Here is a 16,938-nt window from a genome sequence, read left to right as displayed (position 1 = left end):
ATATGTATCGCATTTTTTGATCCATTCATCCATTGTAGGACATCTGAGTTGTTTTTATAACTTGTTATCAATAGTGTGGCAGTGAACATGGACGGGGAAGTGTGTCTTTCCCATGTCCTGACTTGTGATATTCTGGTTAGATGCCCAAGAGTGGTATTGCTGGATTAAGAGTAGTTCTAGGTTGAGCTTTTTGAGGAATCTCCAAACTACCTTCCAAGTGGTTGTACTAGTGTACCTTCCCACCAACAGTACAGTACAGTTTCTTGCCCCTTCCCTCCCAGAATCTTCACCAGCATTAGTTACTGTTTTTATTCTGGATGACGGCCAGTCTTACTGGGGTTAAATGGAATCTTAATGTTGTTTTGATTTGTATTCCCTTATGGTCAGGGATGTTGAGCATTTCCTCGTGTGTTTATTGGCCATACTTTCTTCTTCTTGTAAGAAGTCTCTGTTTAGCTCCCTTGCCCCACCTATGGATTGGGTGATTGATTTGGGGAGGGAACGGTTAGTTTCTTAAGCTTTTTGTATAAGATACCATTGTATAGAAGACCATTGTCGATTATATAGCAGGTGAAGATCTAGACTCTGTCTTTTAGCTTTGTAACTATGTTCTTTGCTGTTGAGAAACTTTTTAGTTTGATGCAGTCTCATTTGTCAAGTCTCTCTTGTATTTGCTGAGCCCCTGGAGCTTTGTTCAAAAAGTTTCTGCCTATGCCAGTAAGTTCTTATGTTTCTCCTACTCCTTCTTGTAGCAGTTGCAAGGTTTCATGTCTGACATTGAGGTCTTGGATCCATTTTGAATTGATATTAGTGCAAAGTGATGGATAGGGATCCATTTTCAGTCTTTGACATAAGGATGTCCCATTTTCCCAACACCAATTAGCAAAGAAGCTTTTCCCCAACATATATTTTAGGCTCCCTTGATCAGATGACTGTGTGTTGGTCTTTGGGCCTATTTTTTATGCAAATACCAAGCTGTTTTTGTAGTGAAGTTTGAGGTATGGAATTGTAATGCTTTCAGCATTGCTTTTTTTGCCTAGCCTTTTGCTTTTGTCTACTTGGGGTCTTTTGTATAGTTGTATATGAGTTTTTAGATTGTTACTCTTAGTGAAGAATGACATTGGGATTTTGATGGGTATTGCATTGAATTTGTAGGTCACCTTTAGTAGTATAGCCCTTTTCATGTTGCTGATCCACGAATATGGGAAGTCTTTACACTTCCTGGTATCTTCAGTTTCTTTTTTAGGATTTTTAGTTTTTGCTATAGAGGTTCTTCACTTTCTTGGCTAGGTTTCTTTCTTTCTTTTTTTTTTTTTGAGGCTGTTGCAAATTGAATTGTTTTTGTGATTTCCCTCTCTGTCTGCACTTCACTACTATACAGAAAAACTACTGCTTTTTGTGAGTTAATTTTGTATCCTACTACTATTGATCAACTTAGAGACCAGTTTCAAACTTTCTGTTCTTAGTAGCTTTATGAACAGTAAAAGTTGGGATGGGCTGCTTTTTTGCCTTATAATTTTTCCTGATTATATTTTATCATTTTAGGGGCTTAACTGTAATGTTCGAAATAATGAAAACATATGGCCACACTTACGAAAAACACTGGTGGCAGGATTTATTTAGAATTGTTTTCAGAATTTTTGACAATATGAAATTGCCAGAACAACAGACAGAGGTAAGAGAACACAAAATTTTATTTAGCATAATCAGGTTTTAAAACATCTTTTTTTTTTTTTTGCACATAGTAGGGCTTGAACTCAGGACCTCATACTCACTTTGACTTGCTCATTTATGAGTGGTATTCTACCACCATGCCTCCAGCCTGTTAAAAGTTTTTAATGTTTTTACCCAAAACACTTTAATGTTTCAAATTAAGCATAATGGACAGCGAAGAATTCCTGAAAATGTTTTCTCTAATGAATAAGAAATAATACTGTAATTATAAACATTATTTGGGAATAAAAGTGAATTTAACTTTTATGTACATTGTTTTTGCTAAACTTTCAGTTTCATAGTTGTTATAACAGCTATGAAATTCCAGTAGCTTCATTTGGTTTTTTACAGTGAAGTCTTAGCCTGAATTGGGTAAAGAATACAAAATACAATTTGTTTTATTTCAACATAGTTTACTAGAATCCCATTCTAATGTGTGTTGGGTGCTTTGGTGCCAGGTTTCCCATTTTTGTGCTACCTATTAAAACAGGACTAAAGCAGGCTTCTGCATTCATTCGCTATGTGGTAAAAAACATTAAATCAGTCATACTTGTAATAACCCTTGCTTTTATTGTGTTTTGAAGTAGCCGCACCTCAGGAAAGTTGGTTTTATTTTAAGTGTTTGCTAACCCCATTTGGATATATTCTTTTTCTTTGTTCCTTCATGTGCATATTGTAAAGTGAGGCCAGCTGTGATTATTCATGCATCTTGTTTAAAAAGTCATTGTACGGGCTGCGTGCTAGTGGCTCATACATGTTACTACACTCAAGACCAACCTGGGCAAAGCGTTTTCAAAATCCAATCTCAGCCAATATCTAGGCACAGTAACACATGCTTGTCATCCCACCTATACAGGAAGCTGAGAGTAGGAGGATCAAGATTCCAGGCCAGCCAAGACATCCATCTTGAAGAAACAGCTGGGCATGTCATGTCTACCTTTCTAGATATGTCAGAAAGCCTAACTACATCTCCATCAACCCGGGCAAAAGCAAGACCTTACCTCAGAAGCAGCCAGAGCCAGGCCAGCTGCTGGTAGCTCACTACTGCAATCCTAGCTGATCTGAGGGTTATGGTTCAAAGCTAGCCAGGAAAAAAATTCCATGAGATTCTTATCTCCAGTTAACCAGCAAAAAGCCAGAAATGGAGGTGTGGCTCACGTGGTAGGATGCCACCTTGAGCAGAAAAAGCCAAGTAAAAGTACAGAGCTCGGAGTTCAAGCCCTGTGGGTCAACGTAAGACAAAAAACAGGCAAAAGGACTGAAGACACAGGTCATGAAGTGTAGAGCACCTGCCTAGCAAGTGAAAAGCCCCGAGTTTAAACTTAGGTACTATCTAAAAGGAAAAAAAGAAGTTACAGGTGTTAATATCAAGATGCTCTAGGAAACCAGATGCAGTCACTCACATCTCTATTCCCAGCTATTAGGAGAGGATCACTGAAACCAGTCTGGCAGAAAATTGGGACCCCATCTGAACCAGTAGGCAGTGTGTAGAGATGCACAACAATCGTCCCAGCTACCTGGGAGGCATAAATAGGATTGTGGTTGTAGTTCAGGGTGGTCCAGACAAAAACATAAGATGAACCAAAACCAACTGAGGATGTAGCTCAAGTAAGTACCTGTGTAGCAAGTAGGACACCCTAAGTTCAAACTCCAGTGCTACTAAGAAAAACGACAGTGGATATGATACACACAGAAGCAGAGGTCAGAAGTAACACAGCTGAAATGCAACCTGAGCAAAAGTGTCAGTGAGCTCTTACTCACTGAGCCTGGGTATAGTGGCACATACTGCCTGTGATCCCATCAGGTGTCAGTCTCACCTTGGCCAGAAATATTTCCCTTTTAATTCTAGTGGTTAATGGATAGTATGACGTTCATTTATATTTAATGGATTTCTCCCCTTCCAGAAAGCTGAATGGATGACAACAACTTGCAACCATGCACTGTATGCAATCTGTGATGTATTCACCCAGTATTTAGAAGTACTCAGTGATGTGCTGTTGGATGATATTTTTGCTCAGCTATACTGGTGTGTGCAGCAAGGTATGTCTGTAACAGCTGTGACACAAAGTGCACAGAAAATGCTACGTGGAACCTTGGTAATATATAAATGAATTGTTCTCTTTTTTTTTTTTCTAGATAATGAGCAGTTAGCACGATCTGGTACAAACTGCTTAGAGAATGTTGTTATTCTGAATGGTGAAAAATTTACTCTAGAAATCTGGGATAAAACTTGTAACTGTACACTGGATATCTTCAAAACCACAATCCCACATGCGTAAGATTTCATACAACTTTACATTTATATTTGTATATTAAATGAGTAAACTGTAGTTAAGGAGTTTGGCACTAATACTGATTTCTTATTATGATTTTCTTATTATGGATGTTTTTATAAAGCACGTTTGGTGTTGAATGGATTTAGATTGATTACAAATCAAACTCTTGTAAGCCATAGCAAATACATGAATTAATTCGTTGTAAGCCAAAATCTTTAGTCTGATTATCCACAATATACATCATAATAGAATGACTCCGCTGACTTGTTAGATTTTATTTGCATACATTACACCGTGTGCTCATTCTGGAGAAGAGGGTTTAAAAGTCTCTTCAACATGTATCACTTGCTGTAGATTCAGTAATCTAAGGAAAGTCTGTTAGCAAATACTATGTGGTACAACAGTTGTCATCTTTCTGTAAGGTGAGTTTGGAATTGAGTTATAGAGAGGTAAGGGGTTTTGTTGTTTTTTGTTTTGTGGGGTTTTTTTTGTTGTTGTTATTTTCTTTTTCTGATGATGCTGATTTTGAACTGAAGGCCCTGTACATGATTGGCAGGAACGCTACCCATGTCCCTAGCTCAGCCCTTTTGGTCCTCTTTCCCTCTCTGTCTCTGTCTGTCTGTTGCTCTTCTGTCTCTCACTTTGTAGGGAAATGCTGAGATTTGGACCCAGGCACATACTTGCTAGGCTAGTGCCCTACCATTTGAGTCATTTCTCCAACCTTGTTTTTTCCCTGGTTATTTTTTAGATTGGTTCTCACATCCCTTCTGGGCTTGAGACTACTTCGGTTTTCTCATTACTACTGAGATCACAAATGTACACTTACCACATCCAACTTCCCACCATGGGACTTTTCTAGCTCCTCTGCCTTAGATCTGTAATCTTCCTGTTGTAAGCCTTTCAAGACCATTACTTTTTACATGGGGTCTCCAGTGTATGCCCAGGCTGGTCTGGAACTGAGGTCTACTTATTTCAGTTTCCCATGTAGGCACATGCCTATTGATTGAAATAGCATCTTGAGTACTTTTCTGTTCCAAACTGCCCTAGAAACCTTGCTCTTCTGATCTTAGGCTCTCACACAGCTAGTTTAACTAGTGACTGAGATGTTGAGTTTTATTCCCAGGTGGTCCTTGAACTGTAATCCTCCCAACCTCTGCCTCCTGAATAGCTGATAGTACAGACATGAGCCACGGGTACCTGACATGAGGTTGTTTTCAATTGATGAGAAAATTAGACAGTTTCGCCAACCAAATGATTCTATTAAAACCTGATTTTTATTCTTCTGTGCTTGTTTTGTTTTTTTGGTGGCACTGGCATTTGAACTCGTTGCCTGTTAGTTAGGCCCTCTACCCTGTGCCATACCCCCCACCCCCGCCTTATTTGCTTTGATTGTTATTTACATAGGGCCTTGTGTTTATGCCTGGCCACCTTGGACAACAGTGCTCCTATTTACACTCCCTGCATTGGATGACTGGTATATGCCTCAGCACCTAGCTCTTCCTTTCCTTATTATTATTGGTTGATATAGAATCTTACAAACTTTTGGCCTCTAACCACAATCTTCTCAATCTCTGCCTCTTGAGTAGCTAGGATTACAGACACGCTACTGTGCCTAGCTTCTCTGATACACTTCCTTGTGGTATCTGAGAAATAATACAAGTCTATCAGAGTTTACAGTCCTTAGATCAGTGATTTATGAATTCTTGTCTAGCTGTTATCCCATAAATCCTATAAAATCTCTACAAAAATTAACGGACTACCCATTTTTTAAAAAAAAAGAATTATTCAAGATGTGTGTGTGTTTGTGTGTATGTAATTTTAAACATCACCTAGTAAGCATCTTTTAATAAGAAATAGAATGATCAGTTTGCCATCTGTCTACGTCAGTCCCCAGTAGCTGAGATAAGAATATGATGTCTGGTCATTGTTCTGTCCCAAACATGTCTTTCAAGGATGGCAAATTAATTTCTCTCTTGAGCCAAGATTTATTTTTATACATTTTAAAAAAGGATAGAATCTGAAAAGTTTTTTGAAATTTTTTTTTTTTAGTTTTAATCAACTTTTTGAAAAGTCTTAAACTTTTAAAAATTTTACCTTGGATAATATTTGAAGACCTTAACCCTCAGAAGAAGTAGGTTTAACGTTTCTGAAACTTCTCCAATTATACTTTATTACAAAATGACTTGCCAAACACTGCTTCCAATTATATTAAATGCTACTTAACTGTTTCCTAAAACTATATATATTTTAACTCTTACTGGATGTTTTTCAGCAAGCTGCTTTTAATATTAATGAAAGACAGAGTATGTTTTCAATGTAGTTACTTGACTGTGTAGTGTGTGGGCTCCAGCGTTGGTTGGCCATGGTGTGTAGCTTGTGCTGCTGGTGACTGCTGTGGCTTCATTACCTTAAAGGCTCCTGACCTGGCGTCCGACCTCTGGAGACACTGCACTGCCCCCGCCATCGCCTGTGAGTGAAAAACAGTTGGTAAGTAAATAAACATTTTCCGCTAAGTATGATAGTCACTTTACTGTGGGTCCAGTGCTTTCATAACATAGTCTTAATCTGTTCCCTTAGCTATAATAAAGGAACTAAGTCTGGGTATTTTAGTATTAACAAACAATTATGTTCTCATAGTTCTGCAGTCTTGGAAGAATCCAGCCAGTTTGGTGGCTGGTGAGGGCCACTTTGCTTTCAAGATGGCACTTGTTGCATTTTCACATGTTGGAAAACCAAGAAGTAGAGAAGGGCCTAGTTACTTTTCCTACCCTTTTATATAATAAGGTCGCAGTAGCCCTATTGGTGAAGACATCACCATCTTGGCATTATCACCTCCTTAAAGTCCCATCCACCTCTCAGGACTGTTCACTGGGGTTAAGTTGCAGTGTAATTTATTGTTATTATTTTACCTTCATTTATTTTTTAACGTATTTTATTGTTATCTTGAAAGTGATAGACAGTAGGGTCCCCTTTACACATATAGGGTAATACGTACATTTCTTCCCTTGTTCCTCCTCTCTCATTCTCTCCCTTCCATCACTGCCCTTGAGTTACTTAGTTCACTTTCATCAATGTTCAGAATATCTGATGGGCCCCTCTACTGTGCTTTTTCACCCACTTTCTGCTGATTCTGTTCCTTCCTCCCACCTTCCCTCAGATGTGCACATGTATACACCATATATGAGATAAAGAATGCAGAATCATCTAAAAGTGATAAGGAATTAGGACGAGGTCCTTTGTTTCCTTATCTTTGGGATTCTTTTCAGTATGTGTATAATTTTATGTACATAAGAAGAGGTACTTGCAATTTGGTGCTTTTCTCTTAAAACTATTCTCTTTTTGGTCTCACTGTGTATGGGTATCTTGAGTCTTGTTTACTTTGCCTTTTAAGCCTAACATCTGCATATCAGGGAGACCATGTGCCATTTGTCTCTCTGATCTTGACTTATCTCACTCAACAGGTTTTTGTTCTAGTTACATCCCTTTCTCTGTGAATGCCATTATTTTGTCTTTTCTAATGGCTGTTGTGAAAAGTTTCCTTGTGTGCAGGTACCACATTTTTTAATCTCTTCATCTGTAGTGGGGCATCTTGGTGGTTTCCATGTCTTGGCTCTTGTGTACAGTGCAGCAGTGAACATGGAGGTGCGGGTGTCATGTCCTGGTCATGTCCTGGCTCCTGCTGCTCAGGGCAGATGCCTAGCAATGGCTCGGTCACAGTGTATGTCTACGCTTAGTTCTTTGAGGAACCTCCAGACTGCTTTCCAGAGTAGTTGTATTAGTTTGCATTCCCACCAGCAGTGCAGCAGAGTTCTTCTTTCTCCGCATCCCCACCAGCATTTATTGTTGTCTGAATTCAAAACATAGGCCAGTCTGACTGGGGTAAGGTGGTATCTCAGGGTTGTTTTTATTTGCATTTCCTTTATTGCATCCAGGGATGCTGAACATTTCCTCGTGTGTTTGTTTGCCATTTTTACTTCTTCTTCTGTGAAGTCTCTCTTTAGCTCCTTTGCCCATTTAGTGATTGGTTTATTAGATTTGGGAGAGATTAGTTTCTTGAGCTCCCTGTATATGGTGGATATTAGGCCTTTATCTGATGTATTGCTGGTAAATATCTTTTCCTAATTGGTTGGCTGTCTTTCTAGCTTAGTAGCTATGTCATAAGCTGTACAGAAACTTTTTATTTTGCAGTAGTCCCCATTTGTGGAGTCTCTCCCCTAATCTGTTGTGCCCCTGGGACTCTGTTCAACAAGTTCCTGCCTGTGCCTATAAGTTCTAGTGTCTCTCCTACTCTGTCTTGCAGTAGTTTCAGAGTTTCGGGTCTGATGTTGAGGTCTTTAGTCCATTTTGAGTTGCTCTTAGTGCATGGTGACAGGCTGGGATCCACTTTTAGTTTTCTGCACGTGGCTTCCCTGTACTCCCAGAATCAATAGTTGAAGAGGCTGTTTTTTTCCACTGTATGTCTTTGGCTCCTTTGTCGAAAATCAGCTGACTCTTAAGTATAAGGTTTTATTTCTGGGTCCTCTAATATATTCTATGGATCTTTGGGTCTATTTTTGTGCCAGTGGCAAGCTGTTTTTGTTATGATGTCTCTACAGTAGAGCTTGAAATCTGGTTTTGTGATACCGCCAGCATTGCTTCTTTTGCCTAGAATTGCTTTGGCTATTCTAGGTCTTTTGTTGTTCCATATGAATTTTTGGATTGTTTTCTCTATTTCAGTAAAGAACGCCATTGGGATTTTCATGAGGATTGCGTTGAATTTGTATGTCATTTTTGGCAATAGGGACATTTTTACAATATTGTACTCACTGCCTTATGTATGAAAGTGTAACCCCTCTGTGTTTCACTTTGACATTAAAGAAAAAAATTATTAAGGTGTTGGAAGGTGTTGTTTTTGCTTATGTTTGTCTTGATGCCAGTAATAGTGCCACATGGATTTTGGAAAGGACAGAGACATGTATTTATTCAAAGTGTCTCAGTAAGCTCAACTCTTCTACAAAAATGCCATCAATTTGCTATCTGGAATTTTCAGGTTAAATTTCTAGGTGATAAATTTCACAGATACCTACATTCTATAATTTAACATATAATTCTATAAGTTAAGTCATGTGGCGAGGTGAGTTTTGATATAAAACATAGGGTAAAATGATTTGAATATTATTATTGGCAGGTTCAGATAACAGTGTAATTTTCATACCAATCTGAAAGTATTAGTTGATCCTATTTTATTTAAACTTTTACTATAATTTCACCTTATAGAAAAGTTGTGTTAACCTGCTAAGACTTCTCATCTGTAGTGGCTTCCTACAGCTGCATGGCAGGTTCCCCCAAACTTGGTGACTTAAGTTCTAAAGGTCAGAAGTTCCAAGTCAAGGCCTCAGCAAGGCTCCCACCTTACCCCTGAGAGCCTCAAGGAAATGCCTTGGCCTGTGCTAGCACCTGATGGCTGCTGCCAGCCTTGGAGCCCCTGGGCTTGTATGCATTACTTTTCACGTCTGCCAGTGTCTAGGCACGGTCTTCCCTCTGCATGCGCGTCAGGGTGTCCTCGCTGCACTTCCATGAGAACATGCGTTACTTAGGGTAAAACTCTAAAGCCAGGGTGAGCTCAAGGTCTTTACATTGTGTCTGCAGAGCGTAACTTGCATTCACAGGGACCACACATTTAGACTTAGATCTTTTCAAGACCACTATTAGATCTATTATAATCTACATTCTGGGCTGCTCCTGATTATTTCCATGGGCAAAAGAAAAAGTATTCATCGCATCGTAGACCGTCCCCCTCAAAGATAAGTCTCTCAATTTATTACAAGATCAACTCATTCTAAGTGTCATCAAAAATACTAGTCTCATGATTTTAGTCCTCTAGATTAAGAATGGATAAAAAGTTGGGGACGGCCTATTTGGGGGTGAAATTCATGTCCCTCTGTGGATATGAAAACCTAGAAAAACAATCACCTGCCAAAATATAATGACAGGATAGCATAGGCTGCAGACATTTTTACCCCAAAAGAGAGAAATTGGGAAAAATAAAAGTGACCAGTCTTCAGTAAATTCAGAACTCAGCAGGGCAAACTCCATTAAGTTTCGAGGCCTGAAAATAATGCACTGTTGCTTGATGCTTCTCCCTGACTTTCAGCTCTAAACTAATTCTCCTTTTTCTTTCCATTAGAACATGTTGACAGCCAACTGGTTCTGTCATCCCATTTCCTGCTTGTTAAAATCCTAGAAGCCTGACGTCATTCTTTATTTCATCCAGTTTTGGTCTCAGTCTTGGCTGGTTTTATTTCTGCCAAAATATGCTTCTCAAAATCCTCGTGGGTCACATGTATATGTTAGAGGATCTGTGTCTTTAAACAAGGATTATCAATGTGTCTTTCCCCTGTGATTTTGTGTCGCTTCTACCGAGATGGCTAACTCAGTCACACACTTAACCTTTCACCACAAACTTTCCATCTGTATCACTGGTCCAGCCTTCTCTCCCAAGCATGTTTTCCTAACATTGAATTTCCCAATTTTAATATCATTTACAATCTGCCTAGACTAGGTATAGCACGTAAGTGCTGGTTTCTTTTTGCTTAACAATTTTTTGTTTCCCCTATCTCTTATTGCATTTTACTATAAGCAACAAGGAGAAATCAGGCTACTTCTTAACATTGTTAGGATTGCATTCTCCCATTCTTCTTCCGCATTTGTCTGTACCTTTCCCTTTCACCTGACACCTCAAAGTCCACTTTCCTCCTATTCATTTTGTTGGACTGTTATTTAAAGGAGTTACAACACTGGAATCCTTCCCTGCATATAGCATACTTTAGTGTATGTGTGACTCTGAATGTTCTTTTGCATATTATATATTAGGTCTAATATGTTTCTTTGATTTTGATTTTCATCAGAAGTGCATGGGACATTCATATTCCTTTCATGTTCCTTTTCTTAATCATCACTCCCTAAGTAGAAGCTATCCCTACCAAATATTTCTCTTCCTTCCAAATCCTCACCAGAACTGTATTTAATGTCTGTATTTCTACCTACAAATATCTTCAAGGCATTTCTCAGAACTCTTTGAGCCTTTTACCTTTACCTAATCTATAGGCCTTTTCCAAATTTGTACTGTTTACTCATTGAGGCCCTTGAGTTTTAAAACTAGGAAGCTAAAGTAGTGCCCACTGAACTTGGTTTGTTCCCCACTCCTTTTAACTTTTTTTTTTTAACTTTGGAATGTTGAAGTAATTTTATTTTAATCTTTATTGTTAAGGTGATGACAGAGGGGTAACAGTTACATAAGTAAGGTAATGAGCACATTTCCTTTTATTTCTTTAGTCGGTTGTGGGGCTTGAACTCTGGGCCTGGGCACTGTCCCTGAGCTCTTCAGCTCTCGTGCTCTACCACTTTGAGCCATGGTGCCACTTCCTACATTTCTTTTTAAACACTGTTTCCTCCTCCCCTATTATCTCCCGATTACCTCTCCCCGCTCTCCTCTTGCTCAAGTTTTAAAGTTCATTTCCAACATGCTGACTAGTGAGTATCATTGTTGCATTCGTTCATCCTTTGTCCTGCTGTGTCTGTGATTCCCTTTTTCTTATACAGATTAGATAAACTTATACACCAGACAAAGGGTACAGAAAACTAAAACAGAAATACAGAGCTTAATAAGAACCTCTTGTTGCCAATTCTTGGAGTTCATTTTGATACACTTCATTCTGTATGGTCCTATGCACTTAGCTAAGGGGCTATTGTGATCCCCGGCTCAGACTATCATAGACATATTCTAGTTATTACAACTGCTTATGGCTAAAGTAAATTCCATAGACATACACCGTCCTAAGAACTGTGGCATCTGGCCTAGGAAGACCGTAGTGCTCTGGGACTAACCTCAAGTGCCCTTGTACCCGAGCCCCCCACCACGCCACGAGCAGGCCCTGCGCTGCGCTCCTGTGCCTTTCCAGTGTCTGGGGTGCTGGTAGAAGAGCTTTACTCTCTGCCCACATGAAGTCCTGTGTGTGACTAGCCTTCTGTGAGTCGAGGCTCCTGGTAAAGATGGCATCAAGTTACGCATGTAGAGCTGGTCCCACCTCTCCATCTGGTCCCGGATCCAGAGTGATGAGCACGGAGACCCCGGAGGCCTGCTCAGAGTCCTCTTAGGCTGCAGCCTTGTCTCCCCTTCTGTTCTCTTACACTTGAACTTGTTCCTACCACTTCTGATAACTACCTGACCTTTCACTTAGTTTTCGTTGTCTCTTCTCTGTACTACTGAGATCTTGCCGGTAAATTGTGGTATTTTTTTCATTGTCCATCTGAGCTGAGTAGTTGGTATACACTGAAGGACACTCACACATACTTGAATGTGGACTAAAAAAGTATGTTTCTCTCTGTTCTACCCTACACCCACCCCCAACTCTAGTAATTAATAACTATGTGTACATCCTTCCATAGACCTTGTTTTTTCTGTGCTGTTATGTATATTTCGTGTTATATATAGTGTTTTTTAAAAAACTTAGAATCTTTTTTGTAGACTCTTGTGTTTGGAATATCTAGGAATGATCTCTATACCAGTCCATCGATATTTCTCTTATATGAGTTCCTTCTTTTGCACTGCATATCTGTACAAACACTACTTCTGATGCAGATCTGTTCTGTTTTGTGTGTGCCAGTACTTAGGGCTTGAACTCTGGGTCTGGTCACTGTCTTTTAGCTTTTTCTCTCAAGTCTGGTTCTCTACCATTTTGAGCCACAGCTCCATTTCTTGCTTTTTGGTGGTTAATTGGAAATGAGTTTTCCTTCGAGCTGGCTTCAAACCGTGATCCTTAGAGCTCAGCTTTCTGAGTGCTAGGATTACAGGTGAGACCCACTGACATCCATCCACCCACAGTAGAACTGTGGGTTTTTTTTTTTAATTCAAAAATATATTTGAAGCCATTTTGGTCAAATAACTCTAGTGGATCCATACACTTTTCACTCCATATTTTACATGACAGGTCTTTGGCTTACTTTCCTCTTAGGAAACTATCATTATATAATGATTTGTACAGTACTTTACTGTTTAAAAATGTTTTCACATTTGATCCTTCCAGGAGCTTGGTATGTGTTACCTCATTTTATTCAGAACTGGAAATGAGATATCCTAAATTATGGTATTTTAAGCCCAATTAAAATATGTCAATTGGGACTATTTCTGGGAACATAGGCCCTCCTCTTTTTCACAAATCAAGAAAAGGCTGCTTCAGGCTGGACTCAGAATAACTGACAGGGAGAGTCATGTCTGTTTTGCGATAAGAAGACCTTAGTTCAGGAGGGTTAATTATTTCCCAGGGCTTTGGTGTTAATAATGTTGGCGCTGTTGAACTCCATTGCCCACGTTTCTTCAGGACACCACACTCCTCACTGATCTCTTTGCACACTGACCTTTCTGGCTCCTAGTTTGAGTGACAGAAGATCCTTTCCTAGATTACCTTTGTAAAACTTCACTGAGCCCAGCCTATACATTGCTGTGGGAATCCTCCTCTCCCCCAACGAATGTGTGTTCTCTGTAGCTTTCGTGAATGCTTATGAGCATTGCCGATTCGTTTTTTATCTGTATGGCAGCTGAGCATTTTATCCATTATTCTTGGTAATATTTGGCCTGAGCCAAGTGAGGGGCAGAAAAGAAGCATTTCTCTTAAAGATAGCTTTTATGTATGGTTGGAAAACTTAATTTTTTATGTAGATGATCACATATGTGATGTCATTTTTGAAGTAATATATTTTTCTTGGTGGTGGTGGTTGTGGGGCTTGAACTCAGGGCCTGAGCACTGTCCCTGAGCTCTTCAGCTCAAGGCTAGCACTGTACCACTTGAGCCACAGCACCACTTCCAGGTTTCTGCTGGTTAATTAGAGATAAGAGTCTCACAGACTTTCCCACCTGGGCTGGTTTTGAACCACGATCCTCAGATCTCAGCCTCCAGAGTGGCTAGGATTACAGGTGTGAGCCATTGGTGCCCAGCAGTAATGTATTTTTTAAAAGGATAGTAAAAAAATATTTGCATTCTCTCAACATGCTTAACAATGAATTTTTTTATTTTATTAGGATACCATATCACAGAAATCTGTAGATATACATGATTCTATTCAGCCAAGATCTATGGATAATAGACAGCAAGCACCATTGGTTTCTGTCTCTACTGTCAATGAAGAAGTTAACAAAATCAAATCTTCAGCAAGTGAGTTATTTCTTTAAATAAAAACATGTTTATTTAATGTAGATATGGGTAACACTTTTGATTTTACTTTTGTTATTAAGAAGCAATATATTGTGTAGTCAGTTCTGTACTGTGCCTACACAATGCTGACTTGGAAGTGCCTGACAGATGATGTTGGTTCTTTTTTGTTTTTCCCCAAGAACTCCACTAGCACTTGCAATATCAGCACGCGCACACACACACACACACACACACACACACACACACACACAATGGCTAATGTTTGAGTTGGGTACATGGGTTTTCTTTCTTCATCCCTTCCACATGTCAGCCCGTTTTCTGTCTTTAAAGTCTAACCCAAGCATGCCCTCGTATACCCACCTGCCAGAAGACGTAGTAAGGGGCCCCTGCTTTCTAGAAGCATGAGCTCCAAGCACGAAGGATCAAGCCTCGCCACAGTGTTGTCTGGGAGGGGTATATGGTAGGGAGCCATGGTAGTCCTCCATTCACCTTTGCCCTAAGCAGGGAGAACCCTTCGCTCTTAACTTAAATGGTTCCATTTGCCCAATGAAAACCCTAAAAATGACTTCTACCTCTTTAGAAGAAAGCACGATGGTTCTAAACACTTTCTAAAAATTGAGATTAAATTTATGTAACAACAGTAACTACTTGAAAATGAAGAACTCACTTGGCACCTGTGGCTCAGGTCTGTAATCCTAGCTTCCCAGGAAACTGAGATCTGAGGATCTGGTTCAAAGCCAGTTCAGGGAGAAAAGTCTGTGAGACCCTTATCTTCAATAAACTACTCAGAAAAGGCCAGAAGTGGCGCTGTGGCTGAAGTGGAAGGTCTAGGCTTGAGCACAGAGAAGCTCAGAGATAGTGCCCCGGCCAGCAAAAGAAAAGAAAAGAAAATGAACACTTTAGTGCCATTTAGTACATTCAGAATGTTGTACAACTGCCAATTCTAGTTCCAGAACAGTTCATCATCCCCAAAGGGAAAGCCCATAACCATTGTATAATTTCCTATTCTCTCCCCCCCCCCCAAACGCCTACCAAGCACCATTCTGCTTTTATGTCTATGGACAGGCTATTCTGTGCTTTTGATATAATTTGGAGTCCAATTGTGATCTTGTGTGTCTGGCTTTTTTCACTTAACGTGTTTTTTAAGGTTCATTATAGCATGCATGGGTACTTAATTCCTTATTACTAAATAATAATCCATTTTAAGTATGTATATACCCTATTTGTCCATTTATATAGGCTGACAGACACTGATTTTGTTCTACCTTTTACTTATCATAAATAGTGCTCAGTGTACATTCATATAGGAGTGTTGATCGAGTAGTTATTTTCAGATCTTCTCCAAATGTACCTAGGTGTGGAATTGCCGGGTCATGTAGTAATTCTGTTTAACTTTGAGGAACCATTTTTAGGTGATTGCACCATTTTATACTCTTTCTGGCAAGTCCTCGTTTTTCTACATCTTTGCTAACACATTCCTTTTTTAAAAGGTGAATACCTAACCTAGTAGATACAGAATCATACCTCATTGTGCTTTTGATTTGCATTTCCATAATTAGTGGTTGTTATCACTAAGCCATCTTCTCATTCGCTTCTTAAATTTATTTGTATCTCTTTCTTTTTTTTAGAGAAATCTCTATTTTCCTCTTTTTTTGTTGTTGTTGAATTATGCACTCCAGATAGAAGAACTTTATCAGACGTATTATTCATAAGCATTTCTCTTCTCATTCTGTAGGGTGTCTTTTCAGTCTCTTAATAATGTCCTCTAATGTACAAAAGTTTTTATTTCGACAAGGTCTAACTTATATGGTTTTTTGTCTGTTTACTTTCTTGGTTTTATTTTTATTTCAGTGTCATAATTAGCCAACCCCAGATTCAAGGTCATGAAGGTTTTCTCCAATGTTGTCTTCTAAGAGTTTTCTTCTTTCAGCTCTTATGTTTAGGTCATTGATCCATTTTGATTTAATTTTTTTCAGAGAATTTATTAACCCTGGGTGCTTATTGTTCTTCTTGAGAGAAGAGAGGCTCTGTTATCCTTCTTAAAAGCACCTTTGGCTTTCAGTCCCTGTTCCTTGCTAACACCTTAAAGGGAGCTAGGTGGTGGTGAGTGGCCCATTTCCACTTGTCATTCTTGTTCTCTTGAGGACAGAACGGCTCCTGATGGAGCCCTGCAGCCCTAGTCGGTGCTCATCAGTGCTGACAGGACCGCGGGACGACTGGCTTTTTAAGTCTCCTTTGGCCCCAGGCCTGAACCTGTGCGTGCTTAGCTCTGTGTGACTCGAGTGTCCTGCATGAGGAGTCTGCCCTTGCTCGCCAGGAGCGAGGCACTGTTGTGCTCCCACCCCGGCCCCGGCGCCCAGACGTGGCCCCCTCACTCCCCAGGAGGGCTCCCAGGAAGCTTCTTTCTGAGCCTGCTTCTGGAGGAAGCACAAGTGGCCACCGGTTTCCTGAGCCCATTGGCGGGAAGGGCATGTGCCTTTGCCATCCGATTGCCACCCAAGGACTGACAACCAGCTGAGTACTCTACCCGACTATAAGTCATAAAGAACCACTGCCCCAGCTAGTCTTCGCTAAACTAAGAGCTCTTTTGGCATCCACAGGTAGCTCACAACGGATGAGAATGTGTCTCCTGAGATCTCTACCCACCCCTCAGCCCCCTCTGGAGTCAGGTGCTTAGATCAGGAGCAGGCGTATCTTTCCCAGCCACTGAGGTGTTCTTAATGACTCAGAGGAGGGTGAGCTGCTGTTCCAGGTTGCTG

General features: G+C 39.9%; 1 protein-coding gene across 1 annotated transcript in view; it reads left to right on the top strand.

Moving 5' to 3' along the window:
• Arfgef1 (ADP ribosylation factor guanine nucleotide exchange factor 1) overlaps positions 1 to 16,938 on the top strand; it is a 106,006-nt gene that overhangs the window by 78,979 nt on the left and 10,089 nt on the right. The window contains exons 30-34 of the mRNA XM_048358702.1: positions 1,546 to 1,675; positions 3,618 to 3,753; positions 3,850 to 3,988; positions 6,404 to 6,476; positions 14,047 to 14,179. Of these exons, the coding sequence (XP_048214659.1) occupies positions 1,546 to 1,675; positions 3,618 to 3,753; positions 3,850 to 3,988; positions 6,404 to 6,476; positions 14,047 to 14,179 (611 nt within the window). The remainder of the gene's footprint in view (positions 1 to 1,545; positions 1,676 to 3,617; positions 3,754 to 3,849; positions 3,989 to 6,403; positions 6,477 to 14,046; positions 14,180 to 16,938) is intronic.

This window comes from Perognathus longimembris, chromosome 12, assembly GCF_023159225.1.
Source record: "Perognathus longimembris pacificus isolate PPM17 chromosome 12, ASM2315922v1, whole genome shotgun sequence".
Taxonomy (NCBI): Eukaryota; Metazoa; Chordata; class Mammalia; order Rodentia; family Heteromyidae; genus Perognathus; species Perognathus longimembris.
This window is presented reverse-complemented; position numbering and strand designations above follow the sequence as displayed.